The sequence below is a fragment of the Rhinolophus sinicus genome, linkage group LG03, assembly GCF_036562045.2.
Source record: "Rhinolophus sinicus isolate RSC01 linkage group LG03, ASM3656204v1, whole genome shotgun sequence".
Taxonomy (NCBI): domain Eukaryota; kingdom Metazoa; phylum Chordata; class Mammalia; order Chiroptera; family Rhinolophidae; genus Rhinolophus; species Rhinolophus sinicus.
In genome coordinates, this window is record NC_133753.1 from 94730592 (window position 1) to 94749458 (window position 18867).

Below are 18867 nucleotides of genomic sequence, written 5' to 3' on the forward strand. Positions count from 1 at the left end.
ACCCCAAGGGTGTCAGGAGGCTCCCTCACATTCCCGTGGCACCTCTGCTCCCCGATCCCCGCGCTCTGTTCACAGGCACAGGTGTCTGCCTGTCTCCACTAGGCCGGGCGCAGGCCCACTGCACACAGAGAGGAGAGCACAGCATCACACAGAGCCACGCGCTGGGCACAACACATCACAGTGACTCAGTCACATGTCCTCTGGGCTACGTCGCTAAACTGAGAACTGGAGAGGCAACAAGAGGAAAGGAAGAGGCCTGAGGTCCTGAATGAGACAAGCCTCAGGAAATGAGTGCTCTTGGGGGCAGGGGAGAGCTGCTCTGGAAAAAGGGCCTGGCCTGCAGACTGCCCAGCCCCAGCCCAGTGTGGCCAGTGCCCTGTCTCAGATGTGAGGATGACCTGGGGCCCTGGGAGCCTGGAGCACACCCAGCTGGCGCCCAGGAGTCCTGGAGGGCCCCACTTCCCTTTAACACAGTATCCAGATCTCTGCTCCCTCCTGTGCTCCCCCACATTGGCAGAGGTCTCAGCGTTCCTGCCGTGGGATGAAATGCACAGTCCATCTTCCTCCCTCTCGCTCCAGAAAAACGCTGCCAACCCGCAAAGCGAGAGAACTGCCCATCACGTCGTGAGTTCTTGCTATGAGCCAAGCCCTGTCCAATGCACTCCAGGAAGATTATTATCCTTGCTTCTCAGGTTAGAAAACTGAGGCACACAGAAGTTAAGTGGCTCGCCCAAGGTGAGTGGGGACATTCTTTACTTCCCTGCAGGGAACAGATGGAATGGGGAAGGGACACTCCCACTTTATTCTACAAAGAAGAGTCTTTGTGAAGACAAACAGTGGATGTCTACACAGGGCCTCAGAGTCCTCCCAGGCTGGGACAGCAGTGTGGGTCATAGGGGCAGCGGCCATGGGGGTGGGGCCCAGTGGACCTCATTCCAGGGAGCAGGGGGGTGAGTGCAGACTGGCCAACAGGGCCCACGTGGAAGTGTGCGTTCTCTGCAGGGTACTTCCGTGCAGGGCAAAGGATCCCGGGTGCCTCTCCATCCCTCTGAAGTGCAGAGCAGGGAGCAGCAGGACGCCCATGTCTAGCCCTGTCCCTGCCGTAACCCAGCCCAGAGGGAAGACATGGTGAGGCTTTGCTAACAAACATCACTGCTGTCGCACAGAAGCAGGCGCCGGGCCTCTGAGAATCCCTTGATATCTAAGGGAGCTCCCCATTCTCCATTCCCCTAAGTACCGAGGTCAACCCTTGTTGACCATTTAATTAGTCCGAAAGTACAGGAAGAAAAACAACTGCTTCCGTGCTCTTAATTCTGGTCAGCAAAGAACTGGCTGCTGAAATGGAAGAGAAAGGAGACTAAGCACGTGACTGTCAGCTCAGAAGATGCATGTGGACTAGGAGCCCGTATCCTCCTGTCTTCTGTGAGCCCAGAGACTGCACAAGGCCCCAGGGAGGCAGCACTGATGATTCCAGAAGCAGCCCGCACCAAGGAGGGGGGTTTGGTGAATCGACACCCAGCTTTTTTCCCCTTCTGTGGTGTGCTCTCTACGGCCTTCCGGGCTCCCTACGGGATCTAGCTTTTTTTGCCCACAGTGGTAACTCAAATGACAACATACATTCCCTGGGCGTGCTTCCTTTCTTGCCTTGTTTCTACACTTCCATACCAATATTTCCAGGACGACTTTCCAAAAAATAAAAAAGCAACATACACTCAAATCTTTCTTCCAGGCCCTGTGTCTGGAGCGACTCAAGCTAAGATAATGTGGTAACCAAGAAAGTAAATCTGGAAACCTGGAGACACAGTAGTAGAGTGGATCATTCTACAGGCTTTGGAGTCAGACAGTCTGTGCTTCAGCCTGCCTCTACAAGCATATAAATATTTAATATTAAAAGAAGCATTGTTTATTGTTAGGAAGTCGATTTCAAGGTAGGCAGAGCTGGAAACCCTAAGGAAGAAGACGGCTCAAGACGGACCGGAGGCTTTAAACAGTTCTGCGAATATACAAATAATTAGTTCCTTGGAAGCAACTCCAGAGACACTGGGGCTTCCCAGGATGCACTTCCGGGAGGCGGAAGAGGGCAGGTGTTTCAAAGGACAGGAGCAGAGGGAGTAGTGTGGGCAAGGCAGAGAAGGAAGGCTCCCATCCCAGCCTAACCCCAGAATGAAGTGCAGCTTGTGAATATCCCACAAACAACACAAAGGGCTTTGTTAATGAAGCAGGGAAGGAGGAATGGACAAGCCAGTGCTTGTGGCAGAGAGGGCTACTCACAGGTGACAGGGAGCAAGCAGAACTGCTGAACTCCCATTTACTCCTGTCTTTCCTGTCAAGTGAAAGTTTTAGAACATAAAAGGTGAAAACAGAGTTAAGAGAAGTCAACACTCACCTATGCCCGGGCAGGCTTTGGGGCTTGACAGGGTTACTCGGCTGGTAGACGCCTGTGAGCCAGTGAGCCTGGGTTTGGGCTCTGTGGCCATCAGCAGGCTCAGTCGTGGGGGCAGCGGGCAGGCAGTAACTAGGAGTGGACCACAGGGCTTTGTCCTTGGTCCCAATATGTTTTTGAAGGAACATAATGGAGATCTAAGCCCAGAGAAGGCTCTAAACCATGTCTGTCCTCAGGACATTTGGCAGGGTCTGGAGACCCTTTCTGGTGATCACAACTGGGGCATGTGTGGAGGCCAGCGGTAGAGCTTAACTTCCTGCAACGCACAGGACATTCCCCCACAACAAAGAGTTATGTGTTCCTGCATGTCCATAGCGCCAAGGTTGAGAAACCCAGCTCTAAACGGATGGAATGACTGAGCTATTGGGCACCCACTCTGTGCCTGGGGAATGCACAGACGAAAAAGACACAGTCTCTCCACTCAAGAGCTCCTACTCCAGTACAAGGGACAGAGTCAAGTGGTCATACTAGAGGATGAAATGTGACCTAATGCAGGAGCTATGAGTACAGAGATAAAAGTACCATGATCCCACTAAGCCATGTGAGCTGGGCTTTGAAAGCTGAATGGATGTTTGGTCGGGACACACCATGTACATGAAGGGCGAGTGGAGGCATTAAATGTGTCCCTGTGCTGGGGATGTCACAAGCCGTGCGACTGGAGTGCTGGGTTCTGAAGGAGGAACAACTGCAGACAGGGTGGGAGGGCGCCATGCGCCTTGGGAAGGCCCTCGACGGTCATACACAGACTTCAAGAAAGTCGTTAAGCAGATGGTAACATGGTCTGATCGATCTCTTTAAAATAAGAATATATTTATTATCTCTTTGGTTAAAAAAATTCTGCCCTCATGTAAAGAACGAATATAATGTTAATCTCATGCATAAGTTCACCATGATGACATCATACCAAAACACAGTGGAATGTACTGGAACCTTCTAGAGCACACCAAAACACTCTGCACATCCATGCTTATCAACCCCTCCTTTTGTCCCAGGTCTCACAATTAAGTTCGCAAAGTCATCCTAGAAAAAGTGCTCTACGTACCTCATTACTGACTCACTACGGTCACCTTCTAAGTACTCCCCTTGGGAAGCTATGCACCGACGCCAGGGCCTAGTCCACCCTTCAAAGCAATTTCAGAACCCTTTTTCTGGAATGGCCATCAGACCTGTTGCATATTACCCTTGATGTCCTGAATGTCATGAAAATGTCTTCTTTTCAAATTTCCTTTACCTTTGGGTAAAGACAGTAGTAATTGGGGGCCAGATCAGGTGAGTAGGGAAGGTGTTCCAATACAGTTATTTGTTTACTGGCTAAAAACTCCCTCACAGACAGAGCTGTGGGGGCTGGTGCATTGTCGTGATGCAAGAGCTCCTTCGGGACCATTTTTGCACACACCTTTCTCATGCCAAGATTTTCAGTTCAGATTTTCCTAACTGTTTCTCTAACGATGTTTACTTGGTCTGCTATGCTTCTCACAGTCAGCCAACGATTTTGACGCACAATTTGACAAATTTTTGCATGTTTTTCTCAGTTCTGCTCATTATTGGCTGCCCTGACCTCTCTTCATCAGTGACACATTGTCTCCCCTCAGAAAAACGTTTAATCCATTTGCACACTGCCATTTTCTTCATGGCATTATCCCCATAAACTTGGACTAACATGTCCCTGATTTCACTTCCACTCTTGCTAAGTTTAACAAGAAATTTAATGTTTATTCATTGCTCTAATTCAAGCTCAGACACTGTCACGACGGCACACAGAAACGCTACAACAGTAATGAATGCCACTCAGCAAGACGCCACTACATGTTGACATGAACACAGCTGAGAGACACTAACGTACAAGGTTATGACACCTTATCAGCTGTTTGTACAGTGCTGCCAATGTAAGTGCACGGTGGCAAGATTGCAAACTTAATTGTCAGTCCCCGTATGTGTCAGCTTTTTTAAAGTGTTCAATACAATAATTTTTAGTAAAGTTACAGAGTTGTATAACCATTACCATAATCCAGTTTGAGAACATTTCCCTCACCCCACAGTGTCCCGTGTGTGCATTTATAGTCAATCCCCATTCTTACCCCCAGCCACAGGCCACTGCTAACCTGCTTTCTGTCTCTGTATATTTGCCATTTCTAGACACTTCATATGAATGGAATCATAAAACACGTGGTCTTTTGCCTCCAGCTTCTCTCACTCACCACTGTTTTGAGGTTCATCATGTGGAAGCACGAATCGGCACTTTATTCCTTTTTATTGGCAAATGACGTTCCAGTCAGAGGTCTATTTAGAAAACGATGCTCGTTCTAGATTGAAAGTTGAGTAGGAGAAGGAAGAACTGAGAAGCCAGGGGACTGGCTGGGAGACGACGGTGTTTGTTCAGGCTGGAGACGAAGAAGGCCTGAGCTGGTGGCATTGGGCGTGGAGAGAGGGAAGCCATTGAGGATTCCAGCGCCTGGAGGCAATTTGCTTACGTGGGCTGTGTGGGGAAGGTGAGATGCCGAGGGGAGGTCTGCATTCCCGCGGGCCTAATTGTACATTAAAACTTTGCTAGACAAAATAATAAAAAGAAAATGAAAAAAGAGGGGAAAAAAGGGTAATACCATTTCTAGCTACTTTTATGTACTGTTTTTAGGCTCAGAACCAATAGAGGGAAGTCACAGGAAGGCAGATTTCTGGTCGAAATAAGTAAAAAGCTTTGTCCACGGAAACAGAATGGCAGAGAGTTGCCCACCCCTGGCAACATTAAAAAAAGATGGGTTCCTTTATATCTCCAAGATTCTACTGCTGCCCACACAAACTTATTACTTTTAGTACTCACATTTCTTACGTGACTGCAGAGAGAGGACACCCACACCATGCGTGGGAAGTGTGAGCTCTGGGTTTACAGGTGAACCTTCATGATGCAGCCGATGGCCTGGAGTATCCGCGGATCAGAGGCCGTCAAAGGCCAAGTGTGGCGTGTGGTTGCTCCCTGAGGCGGGTTCTGCACAGGCCCTAAGGCGGGCTTGTCACTAGTGGCTGCGCTAGGACAGAGGGAGGCAGCATCCGTTCTCATTCACTAGGAAAAAGCCCAGGGGGCACAGTGTCCTCCACTCTCCCTGACCCCCGCAGGCAGAGCCCATAGACCCCACCCCACCTCCTCACTGGCCCCATGATGCTTTGCTGCTGTCACTGCACTAGCTGCTCTAATAAGCCACAGTAACTCCAACAGACACTTGCCTGTTATTCATTCCGCACACTATGCCTTCCTTTAGGCCTGTTGTATGGGGTGGTCTGCATGGGTGGTACACAAGTGCCTAAGAAAAAGTCTCCATTTCCTTTGGGGAGAGAGGTCGTGAGACCAAGTCTTACAGGGCCAAGGTGGGATATGTGAAATTCTGTGTCTGCAGACAAAGGAAGATTACGTGCAAAACTTGGGCCTGGGGCAGGGACTTGGGGAAGAAAGCGTTTACTATGGTGAGTGGCTTGGTCTGGCTGAGGGGCTGTAAAGAAGGGTGAGCGGCCTGTGAAGCTGGAGGCAGATGTGGCTCCAAATCAGAACAGCCATAACCAAGGGAACTTGGGTTTCAGTCTGAAGGCCAGCGGGAGCCACTGCCAGAGAACAGTATGAAGAGCATGACGAATTCAAGGACTACAGCTGAGTGAGTCCTTCTAAGGGCAATGACCAACTGAAAGGAAGAGTGAAAACAGCTCTGCCCCCCAAATTCTTGATCTCGTGGGGTCCACTTGCCAGCAGTGACACCCTGAGACTTCATACAGCACCATGTGGAGAGGTGGTGTTTTGTTCTCACTGAAACACATTGGGATTTGCTCTCCACTCCCATGATGCTTCTGCCCGCCTAACCCTCTGGGGACTCACCTTCTACACAGACTTGGTATCAAAGATAACCTTGCTGCTAAGGAACCCCTTTTTCTGCAATATTAGAAAAATGGTGGATGGCCTTCATTCCTTAGTTTTGACCATGTACCAAATCACACAGAGAGCTGGCCTTCTAGAAGCGTGTAATCACCTATCGAAAACTCAAGTTGTGGCACCACTGGAGAGACAGCACCTGTGAGATCAGACTGCTGACCTGCCCTATACAACGCATGCCTCCAGGGGATCAGGACGTGCTTGTTTGTCACCACACTGAACAACCTACTCGCAACATTGTTGCTTCCCATCCCTACAACTCAGGGCTCTTTGGGTTTAAAGATTTTAGTCTTGAGAGAAGACTTCTTCTATCAGAAGAATTGTTTCAGAAACTTGGCCTTGTTATCTCTTCATGCTGCTGTGATGCTGTGACAGCCGCTACAGAACGCAAGAAGAGAAAAGGGTAGATGGAACCCGGAAGGCCCCCTAGGACTTCTCTTGACACTACGTGCTCAGTGATAAAAATGAATGGAAACCGTAGCCAGTGTGCTTAATGACAGTGTTTGCCAGTTTCCTTAGAGTAAAAACTCCTGCAGTAGCCAATTTCAAGCTATCAATACAACATTACTGCCTATGGTCGTGCAGTGGGATAAGACGAACAGTAGCTTACTGTTATATGGTATTTCTCCCATAAGTTTCAGGGACATAAATAATCTCAAAAAGATAAATAGTCAAATAATTAGGAAATAATGCATTTGAGGCATTTATTGCATTGTTTTTAATATAATTTATTTAACTGTGAGTTTATATCATTTGATTTTTAATAATTGGCTGTTTTTTTAAAAAAAACAAATGGCCCACAGCATTGCTGAAAATTTATTAATCTATTCTCACAAGCCAGTGCAAGATAGATCCAGCACACCACGGAGCCACAGTTCCATAGATAGGGGTCAAGGGCTCAGATCCCTCAGAAATGAAGGTTTGGGTCACGTTTCCTGGCTAAATAATCCTGTTGAGGTTATGACTGAAGGGAAAGGGAATCTTCAATATTGTGGAGGCTAAAAGCCACAAATACCAATTTTGCCTTTGGGTCTAATTTTAAAATCAAAGACTAGAGCAGCTACCCACATTTCCTTTCATTTCATGTATAGATTTATGGATTTTAACTAATTTTCCTTATCTTTCCTGTCATTGCTCTCCCCCTTCTTGAGGTAGCTAACTTTACAATTTTGTCTCTAGGTCAGATCACAGAATTGTGAGAAAGAATGTGACAGCCCTGAAGGAAGAGGGACCTCAGAGTCCCTGGACTTGGGCTTGGAACTGGTTCCAGTTCTTACGAGACACTGAGTCGTGGGTGGGTGCATTTTTTTTTTTTTTTTATGTGAGTGCTAGGACAGAGGGTTATGTTGTGTTTTGTTTTTGAAGCAAAAATGTGGAAAGAAGGAATATTCTTGATATGGTAAATTCCCCGCCATAACACACCACCCCATAATGCAAACCTGGATATAGCACGGTTCGTAATTGCCTCCGTCCTCTGCCCAAGCTCCATTCTCAAATGGAGGCAGCCTTAATTTGTCATCTCCTGCTTCTGCAGCAGGATGAACTATGGGAGGAGGATGAAGCTGAGCAGAGAAGAGCGGGCAACTCCGTATCGTCAAGTAGAGAAGTTCTCCTACATCACTGGTACTCCCCTCCCCAGGTCAGGATAACGAAATGGGAACCAAGCATATGAGAGCTTTAGAATCACTGCAACTGTCCTGGAACCCCTTCCCACTGCAGAATCCAGAATCATTCTCTTGATATTTAAGCTGGAGCTGACAGCTGCCCAAAGGGCACCATATGGCAGCTGGGACATTTACCCCAGTGGGTCATGCAGTGGGACTCTCAGAACTGCCATTCAGCTGGCTGTGCTGCCTCACCCAGTTATGTTTCCCAATAACACATCCACATGTTACAAGACTTGAATTTGGGATGTGGGGGGGAAATATATTTATTGCACTATAGCAGAGTTTTATGGTACTGGACACCAAAGGGAAGTTAGTGGCTGTTTGTATGTTGTTTGTTTGATTTGGGGCTTTGAATTTCAGTCCATATCTATGACTGGGAAATCCCCCTTATGAGTCTTAGGGTGCAGCAGTGCAGATGACAGCCAATCCTCCCTTGCCAGCCTCCCTGTGGTTAGCACCGTTAGGTGCAGCCAAGATGCAGACGTGCTTGGGACCTGGCACTCAGTGATGCAATCACGGCGTCTTCACTGCGCCGGTTTGTCAACATGGTTTGGCTGCAGGGCTTTCACACTTGGCCTTTCCAATGAGCTCCCTAATATTTTTTTTCAATAAACTACTTTTCTTCTTAAATCAGACAACTATTCTTGTAACTAAAATCTTTGGTGGATACTCTGTAAATCATTTCTCAGGAGACGTAGCAGTTTCATTCTCACTTCTGGGATAGCTACTGACAAGTAGGGCCACCCACTAAGAGTTCTGGGCACACAGTGGGGTGAAATGAAATGGAGTCACTTTGAGCAACGATGCAGTCCTTTTGAATGACTCTGCTTCCAGCATCAATCTGACACTTCCTTATGAAGCTCTTTGAATGCTCTGCCTGTAATCTCTCCTCTTTCTTATGGCTTGTCTTCCAGCCACTACTGCAGAGGCAGGACAGGAGCTCTTATACCTGTAGCAGCTGAGCGTCCCCTGCAGTTTTTCCTAGCTTTGCTAAAGCACATAAGCAAGTACTGACTGCCCCACACCAGTGGTGACGGGCTCGTGGACATCCATGCAAGCACATGTACATCTCAAGCCAACTTAGTGTCCGAAAAAGCAACCCTGAATTATAAGTCAGAAAAAAACAGTAAGAACATGATTGGTCCAAATGCCAACACAAAACAACAGTCAATCCAGGAATAGAACCTCATAAAACGTTTGTGCTAAGAAGGACTTTTGTAATAATCAAAGCATCTTTCTGTTCAGGTCTAGATACCAGAGTTATTATCTGTGGTCACACCAATCATCAGAAGTGTGCCGAGGAGCCAGAACCAAATCTTGCTTCCAAATCCTACTTAAAGGTGGTCTGGGGGGGAAACAGCAGTTATCCCATCAAACACTCGATGCTAATCTTTGGGCCACCTCCGTCTCTTCACCAGGAACTTGATCTTGGAGCAAACCCAACTGTCCCTGCTACCAGAGGGAGGTCAGTACAACCTCTGCCTCTTACTGTCACTTAGCCCCTTAGTCAAAGCCAAGGGCACAGTTGGCAAAATGACCTAACCTGGGTCATGTGCCTACATCCCAGGATGCCAGGGAAAGCAAACATTGGGCATTTTCAGCGTTTATAGAGGGTGGGTATCTTTTCATCTCATTAAGGCTCATAACGCAGATAATTCCCAAACCTGAAAAACGTGGTTCAATATACTGGATGGTCAAGAGAATGGTAAATGTCCACTATAAACATTTAAAACAAGGGATTTCATCAAAACTATAGAGGGAAGGAGGAAATTTTGAAAAGCAGCAACAGTTTAGAGGGAACTATGAAGACAGAATGAGCATAATTCAGGCAGAAATGATGCCTCTACTTGTTGCAAATTATCTTTCTTCCCCTTAAAATATATTTTTCCCTCAATTTTAGTATTCTCCCTACAATTCTGTTGATTAATACATTATTGAAGGTTACACATGCTTTAAAGTGAAAATTCGTTCGTAATAGTTAACATGTTATAATTTACAACTGGTGTGAATGAATTGGGTCAAGTGCTTTTTAGTTCCTGCCTCAGAAAGCTACAGCATTTCCTGTCTTGGATTGGAGGTGAGGGAGATGAGGGAAAACAAGAATGTAGGGCAGGCCTGGATAAGGGGGTGCAAAACTGGGGGACTTGGGGTAAGAGCACAGGAGGCCTGAAGGGACACAGAATGCCCTGTGATGTTCTCTTCCTTGCACTGACTGCTAGAAGTTGAGTCAAATTGAGGTCAGCTGCAGAAAAGCAAGCAGGATATTATGATGCTCATGGCATGTTTTCTGCATGCCAAGCTCCCGCTTGTTTTTCCTGTCCCCATCCTTTTTGTGTTTACTTCCCCTTCTCCTGTCCCGTATTAAAGGAAAACACTGCGAGCCACCTTACAATCCTTTTTGCAATGAGGTGGGGGTGAAAATACTAAATATGCATATTGACATTTGCTTGGGGACCTAGAGTGTCAAATCAAGGCACTAGCTGTTCATTCTCGTTAGACATCGGATCACAAGGGAAGCTTCCTCAGATTCTGTTGTCCTGGTAACTGCTCTCTACTTAGAAAACATGGAGGGCGCGATTGCTCAAAAGGGTCTGGAAGCAGAGCAAAAGCTTATTAAGGAAGGTTTTCTGCTTCCTACCACACAAGCCGTGGCGGCACAGTGGCACGGAGAAACGCCCTCCTGTGGGTTACCCCAGTTGCTGCAATGCATTTGGGCTTTGCTGCTGTGACGAGGCTGTGTACACGACAATAACAAGACTGGCTATAGCACACCAAACATATTTACAATGAATAATAGTATTTTGGATAATCAGATTGCAAATCCTCTTAAAGGCTTTTGACTCTAATGGATATATTTAGACTTAGATGAACAGTAGCTGGGGGGGAGGGGAGGATTCTTTCAAGTGTCCATTGGTGTGAATGAATAAAGATGGTTTTAAAAGAGCTATATTGCTTAGGGGTTAAGGCCAACTGGAACAATTCACTTTAAAAAAATCAAAAAGCCTCCGAGCTCAAGGGAGCAGCTTCCCCTTATGTGACGCTGATCCATTTCAAGCCTCAGGACCAGCGGCCCTGTCATGGCCTCTCTGCTCATCTACAAAGAAGTTTGTAATTGTGCACGCATGGAAACTTGCAACTCCTGGAAGTGACACAGTATTTGTAGCAACAACAAAGAGGAAAACAATTTAAGTAGCAGTCATTCTAATTTCGGCCCAACAGATTTTTAGCAGGAATCCTCTGAATAGGAACCGGCTTCATTTTTACACCCTGAAGAGAATTTCTGAAGCAGCCCATAAGGTGCCACTTAAGTCGCAGGCAATTAAAAAAAACGCCTAGAATAGCAAGAAAGAAAAATCACAAAATTTATTTGGACACTGTAAGGAAAAAATAAAGTTACAAATCCTTTTAACTCCGTCCCTTCTGACGTGCTCCCTGAATCTATTTGCTTTTATATTCCTACAGAAAAACTCACGCCCAGTGTTTGGAGCTGAGAATGGGCCAGGAGGTATGGTATAAATAGTAAGACAAGTTTATAGTAATTAGATATTGCTTGTCATGTTTTCACTGGAACAGAGAGTGTTACAAGCACTTAATAAACAGGATGGTGCATGTGTTGTCCTCACAATCTCAGTCCTTTCTTGATCATTTGGGAAACACCAGAAAAACGCAGACTTATCAGCAGTACCTTCTCCTCTCTAAGTCTTCCCCGGCCCCCGCTCCCTCCTCCACTCTGGTCTTTATCACTGGATAAGACATTTTTAAACTCAAATTCTTTACAATATAGAGCAACCTGGAAACTATTAGCAATGCAGTTTCTCGAAACGAAGTATCAACAGAGGGTACCCGGCTCCTTGGACTTCCTGCAGGTACCACTTTCAAAATGGCCTTCACCACATTCTTCTAGCTACTAAGAAAGCTACTTAATGATGCATACAACTGATTATTATAAAATAAGACGGAATCTGTATGGTAGCTGTTCACAGTGTGGAAAATCACGCTTTTTCATGGCCTATTTTCTTTTAAAATGTATGCCCTTTTCCCACCCTTAATGCATTCTGTGTATGTAAAATAAATACTCTTCGCAGCAGGACCCGGGCTCAGAGGCCTTAAAACCCAATAAAAGAGTCCTGTAGTTTAATGGTCCTTAAATGCTTGACATCTTTTTCACTTAATGTAAAATCCATCTGATCTAATAGCCGTGACTGAATTATAGATATATAATTTTTTTTCTATTAAATGTTAATCTCCTGACTTGGCAGAGAAATAGAAGCTCTAAATTATTAAGAAGGCAATAACCTCTCTAAACTCTTTTCCTGAATTCATGGTATTTCCCAGGACTATTATCTAAAAAAAAAAAATTAAAAAAAATCCAACCTGCAAACCTGTTTAAAATATAAATATTGGGTCCATTAAGAATAATAATTTGATGCCAAATATCAGTTATAAGGGGCTTTGTTTTTATTGATGTCTCTTCTATTGCACTGAATGGAACACACACACACACACACACACACACACACACACACACTGGGGAAGTGGGAAGCAACCCTCCCAGTCTTGGCTCTTTTTCATTTACATATGACATTTTTGTAACCTTCCCTCTTTGGTTGAATTCACTCATCACCCATGTTTGCTCATGCCAGCATAAATAACGGAAATGCCCGCTAATGCATGAGCGATGCCACATGTCCAATTATGCTAAACGCAAGTGCTCTGATCGCCTAGGGACTCTTCCTGGAATGCCATCTCTGCTGCAGTTTTTCGAGTTTTTTTAAAATCTCTGCATTTACGACTCTTGTGAGCTAAAGGCCTTACACGCATTAAGAAACAGACACCATGCTAAGAAGCAGGTTAATATTTACCTTGAGGGGCTGCTCTAGACAGCCTTGTTTCACATAATCAAGGCCCCAGCAAACATGGAAGAATTTCCAACACCAAAGTCTCACGTCCATAGTCGGGGACATCACTGAATGAACAAGACGAGGGCAGAGATGCCTATTTTCCATTCGGTATTTTGCGTTCGATGTATTTTATGGTGCCATTTGTTTTTTCTTTCCTCTCTGAAACTTGTAATGGTTCTTCCCTCTCTCTGAAAATTATTCACAGCATTTAGCAGCCAGGAGTAAGGTCCAGGCTCTTTTTCTCTGCCAGACGTGTGCAACCGTACTTGACATGCTCATCACAGGCCCTCCTCTTTCCATCCTCATTTTGGGGCCTGCCACGACTTGGACGCACAGAACACGCAAGAGGCAAAAAGGTCACCATGGGGTTGCAGCATCCAGTGACCAGGAAACTAAAGAGGCAGCGAGAAGTAGTTTTCTTCAACCCAACCGTGGTGACGCAGGCGGCAAGAGAGGCTTGTAACCACTGCCAATGTTTGGCGTCAGGTAAGCAGGCACTGAGTGAGACACGTATCCACTAGGGATGGCGACAATTCATTTGAAACCCTTCCCTTGCTGACTCTGAAACGAGTGAACTGAGAACATGGACCCTTCAGGTAGGTAAGAAGCACGTGCAGGGGAACAGTTTTAGGTCCTCGTGAGAGGGCAACTGGTAACACTAGGGGGAAAGTGCTCACGTTCTAAAGATGCAAGAGTTTTTCAGCAGCAATGATCCAATGCGTTTAGAATAAGAGGACATTTTAAACTGTGTAACATTTGGTTGGGATCAAGAGAAAAAGTTTAAATGAAAAACAAGCCATCAGAAAGATTAAAATTCATCTGGAGTTTTAGAGCAGCGCAGGTATAGCGAGTGATGAGTCACTGTAATATGAAAACTTAAGATGTTCATCGCGTGAGTATTTGATTTTACGTTAATAGCTCTTGGGAACAGGGACCCTCTGTCAAAAGGAACAAGCTTTTCTGACGATGCAGGAGTGATGAGAGAAAGACTAAACAATGGATTAATAATAAAGCTTCCGCCAAGGCCTGCCCTCCCACAGGAAGGAGTCAGCGATTCTCAGCGAGCACTCAGAGCACCTGTACAACAACCCATCTTCCTTCCTCTCGGCCAAAGTTCAGACCTCACAGCCTTTGTGAACACAGGACTGCAGAGACCAGCATGGCCCATCATTTATGTTCCTCCTGTTTACCATCTAAAAGCTTTAACCTTCAGTGTCTTAAATGAAGTTTCTGCCTTTGATATCAAAAGGTGAGTGAATGAGACAATGGGATACATTCAAGGTTACTTGATCTTTCACTCTACACAGTAACAGAAAATGGATGTCACCATCTGTATTTTGGACCCCATGGTTCTGTACATCAAATTCTCCAAGGCAACAAATGGACGTTTACCTTGTGAATCTTTTACAAGGATATTCAAAACAATATACCACAGAAAACATTTTATTGATGGTTGAGGGCAAAATAAAATACACATAAGGTTCCCTTCCTACTCATGGAAAATACAGCATTGAAATGTGAGTATTCAGTTAAGGACTTTTCCTACTCCAGGGTTTTAGCAGGTGGCTCATGAAACAGAAGTCATGCTGTAAAACATTAAATATAAAAATTAAAGAATCCAAATACTGCTTATGTAAACTGTGTATATCCACCTAAAGAATTAAGAATAAATCCAATTCTGCCTTTTCACTGTTGTTTCTACACTGAAGAAATACTTCTTTTTCAGTGGAAAAAGCTATTTTGATGTCCTGTGTCCTTGTTATTATAAAAAATGGGATCAAAAGTCTGGTTCAAGATGCTCCAAGATTACTGCTAAGGCACATATTGCAATTAAAAAAGAACTTGGTGGAAATAACTCATTTGTTCAGTTTATTTGCTAACAGTCAAATTAGTAATTGTCAAATTGAATGGTAAAAAAATATTAATAAAAATAACAAAACACATCAACTTTTCTTAATGAGATGTAGTTAATAAAAATGGTTACAATAGAGTATTTACTATAAACATGTCCAATTTTATTTTCTTGCTACCTATATTCTTAGTTTCCTATATTATTGCACTTTTGTCTAAAACCTTAAAAATCTGTTTTCTAAAACCAATTCTCTCATGCTCATTTTGCAAGAAAACTGCATTTCACATTATTAACCTCATTAGTGCAATTTTCCTATAAATAAATACAAAACATTTGGAGGATGCATATATAATGAGTACTTGGTTACTATAGTAGCAAATGTCAAAGTAATTGCTAAGAAAGTCTAAAATTTTGACACGTTGAAAAATCTAGCATACCATTTATCATACTTCTCTAAATCCTGTGGCAAGAAAAGTCACCACAAGGGAAAATTAAGATACTGTTGTGGAGGCAACTTTATTATAAATTCCTGATATAGTCCACCCTGGCCTGTTCTCAATCTAAATGTAATTTAGCATGCAAACTATTTTCAAGAAACATACTTAAAAAGGCATAAAGGTTATTAGTGTAAGAAGAAACAAATCTGTACCTCCCAAAGAAGTTCAAGGCACTCATTAAGTGACATCAGTAAAAACGGAACTTGGCCAGCCAAGTTCCAACGCATTCCTTAAAACTGCGTGAGGTCTGAGGGCTCAGGATGAAGCTGAAAGATCTTTTGATCCACTTAAAAGTGGCCACCAACCAAATTAATTTCTCTGAAAGAAATCTTTAAACAATTTGTTCAGCCTAACCCCTCTTCAACCCCACTCAGATGGCTCATGTTTTATTAGGGACTCCACGGTTTAAAAAACATGTGGCCAATCCAAAGCAGAGTGTTACGCTGTTTGCCTAACTGTTAAATTAACATATACAGAGTGTAAGATTTGAACTGATAGTGAACAACTCCATCACATACTCATCTAATTAAAAAAAACCTACTGATGGGACAAAAAATATTTTATTTCCATTACACTCGCACGGGAAGGCTCAGAAAGGCTGTTGCGTTGGAGCCCAGCACTCGGCACCAGCAGGTGAGGTGACAGGCGGGGCCGCCTGCTAGCACACGAGCCCCTGTCGCATCTGTATGATCTGGAGCAAGGCCGCCTGCACATCTTCATCCATGTGGCCCTGGGGACAGAGGAGGAAGGGGCGACATCCTTTACGTCATCCGCACCTACACCAGAACTCTAAAGACAAGACTGTACAGTAGGGTCTAACCAGCTGCGATTAACCAAATGCTAAATCCTCACTACCTCGGTTCTATTCCACAGGATTTGTTGGAAAAGCGAGTAGAGCTCTACGGCGGAAACAAAGAAAGTCCATTTAAAAGTAGTGCACACCAGTTGCTATTAACACCTCTTATAAGAAATCAGATAAACAAACCTCTCTCTCTCTCTCTCTCTCTCATAATAACAGCTCGGATGGTAAGAGGCAGCATAAGTTAGAAATGAACCAAGTAAACTACAAGGACATTTTGCTCCTGCTGAGATTTTTTAAAATTAAAACAGCAATTAATGAAAAAAATCCCCATATTTAGGTATTTTATATAAATAGAATTATATATATTATTTTGCAACTTGCCTTTTCACCCAGTGTCCTACAAATTTTCCCTAAGTTATTTCCCTAATTATTTTAAATGATTGTATAATATCCCACTGTATGGATGCATCGTAATTTCTTTATCCATTCCCCCAGTGATAGGCATTTTAAGGTGTTTTCAATCTTTATAAGCAGATTCCCAGAAAACAAACTGATGGGTCAAAAAGCAGGCTCAATTTCTAATTTTGCTAAGTACTACAACATTTCCCTCTATACAGATTATAACAATTCACGCTCCCACCAACAGGGTATAAATGCCCATTTTCCCACAATGCCCTGGGTAACACTACAACCACCATCTTGTTTAATAGTCACCAATCCCTTCAGTGAAAAACGGTACCTCCTTGTTTATTTGCATTTCTCCCATTACTAGTGAGGTTGGGATCTTTTTACATGAATATTAGCCCTTTACATTTAGAAAGAAACACTTTAAACTTAAAAAGATGGCAAGGGGTTGATTACATGCACGTTAACATGGTGGGCTTATTGCAGCACCCCGTGACCGCATTACCCCGTTTCTTTGCTGGAGCACTTGAATAGATTTCAGCATAATGCCTTGTATTAATATAAGAAAGTTTGGCTTCCAAAATCTGTTTCTATAATAACAGGATGTTTAAATATCAAACATTAGCCGTAGTTGACTAAACTGAATTTCTTAGCTAACTTGGTGATGCCAGAAGGCAAGACTATTTCAGACGCCAAACTGCTTCTGCTGTGTTTCATTAGGAGTCAGTAGAAAATAATTTCAGATTTCAGAAGCACACATTAGACAAAGCTGAAAGGCTTGCTAGTTTACAGTCTTCCAGCGCGAGCACGGCTTTCCTCCCTTCGCCAGTATCAGATGTGAGTGAGTTCCTCAGGCCCTCGAATACAGAGCTACACTTTGCCACTGCTTCCCCTCCTAAACCTCCCATCCCGCTGTCCTTCCACAGTCTTCTCTAGTAACTGCAACATGCTTTCAAATCCCAGCTTATCTTCTACCTACTCAAAAAAAAGTGCTGAAGGTACTTCCTTTGATCACACCGTTCATTCTTTTCCATTGGTTTCCCCTTCATCTCTTACAGAACAGGCAGGCTTTTGATTTTAAGAATTTGACATCGTCGTTTCTTCCTTTTTATTATTTTACCTAGTTCTTTTTTTAATGACTTCTCTTTGATTGACATTTTCTCTCCACATCTATGTTTTGTTTTGTTTTCTAATCATGTGACCTGACAAACTTCAAATCTTAAACAATTCTATTATAGCTCACCTGCCAGTCTAACATTGTATCTTTTAGTACATCTTCCTGAAAAATCTATTCTGAGAATTTTGGAGATGCTGATCGCAGGGTTTCCACAGGGCACTAAGTATGGTATCCTTTATCTGTGTGTGTTAAACATTTTCTCGGTGTGATTTATCTTTTTAAAAAAATAGCTTTCTCTTATACCCCCAAAGAAGGGAATTCTTATGCTTCACTGAGTGTAGGGCTCAATATATAAATATTATTGATACGTTCCTAACAGAACCAATTTTTTTCCTGAAACTATTACAATTCTACACACACCTTACTTTTCATTTTTGTACTTATACAGTATTCTCTACATTTCAAAGAAACACTCCTGAGCTTCCACTCCCCTCTTTTAACTGCCGGCCCCGGTGGCTGCCAAGGCATTCTCTCTAGCTAGCAATACATTACTGTGTGCTGCCATATGCTGACAAACTATCTATAAAATGAGTGACAAGCAGGTGGAGAGAATACTAACTTTAAGATGCTGTGTTGCTATACAGCTTTGAAAATTTCTGCGGGAGATACACAGGCCGTGATTAAAAGAAACACAATTATATTTAAATAAGCATATGGGGTACAACTACTTTAAACATGACTTCCACATAAATGTACCTGAACACGAAAAATGATTTTCTCTAAAACAATAGCCTTTGCAAGGGAGAAATGGCTCTTTACCTGTGCAGCACTGAGAAGGTGTGTCCGATAAATTGCAATTACTTCCTGGTGCTGTCTGTCAGCATCCTAGATATGTGAAAAGATGGACAGGTTAGAACATCAGGACTCAGCTTTCCAGACACATGGAGCCTCATGACACTTCTGTCCTTGGGCCTGAGGCTATAAAACAACGGGATGAGGAAAGGGCTCCTGTTGCTCCTTGTAACAAACCACCATGGACCCAACAGGTGCAAAATTCCACAGCATCACAACAGTATGAATTTTTCTCATGGGCGTGTGAGAACATTCAAAATAAAAGCAATTCTACTTATCCTAGGTCACATGAAATGACTGCCTTAGTTCACATTTAATGCCACAAAATTATCCAGACATTTAACTTAGGCTTTGGATTGTGGCAAAAGCTTCCCATCTTGTCCCGTCTCTGGACTTTATTCCCTGTCATGCTTCCAAG

The 18867-nt window shown here is 43.9% G+C and overlaps 1 protein-coding gene across 4 annotated transcripts in view; it reads right to left on the minus strand.

Annotated features, from left to right (window-relative positions):
• Positions 1 to 15814: 15814 nt before the first annotated feature.
• The window catches only part of UACA (uveal autoantigen with coiled-coil domains and ankyrin repeats), an 84071-nt gene continuing 81018 nt past the window's right edge, over positions 15815 to 18867 (minus strand). For all 4 annotated transcript variants that reach the window (XM_019736005.2, XM_074328204.1, XM_019736004.2 and 1 more), the window contains 2 exons: positions 18417 to 18482; positions 15815 to 16003 (listed from right to left, as the gene is read on the minus strand). In XM_019736005.2, coding sequence (XP_019591564.2) covers positions 15932 to 16003; positions 18417 to 18482 — 138 coding nt within the window. In that variant the 3' untranslated portion in view covers positions 15815 to 15931. The remainder of the gene's footprint in view (positions 16004 to 18416; positions 18483 to 18867) is intronic.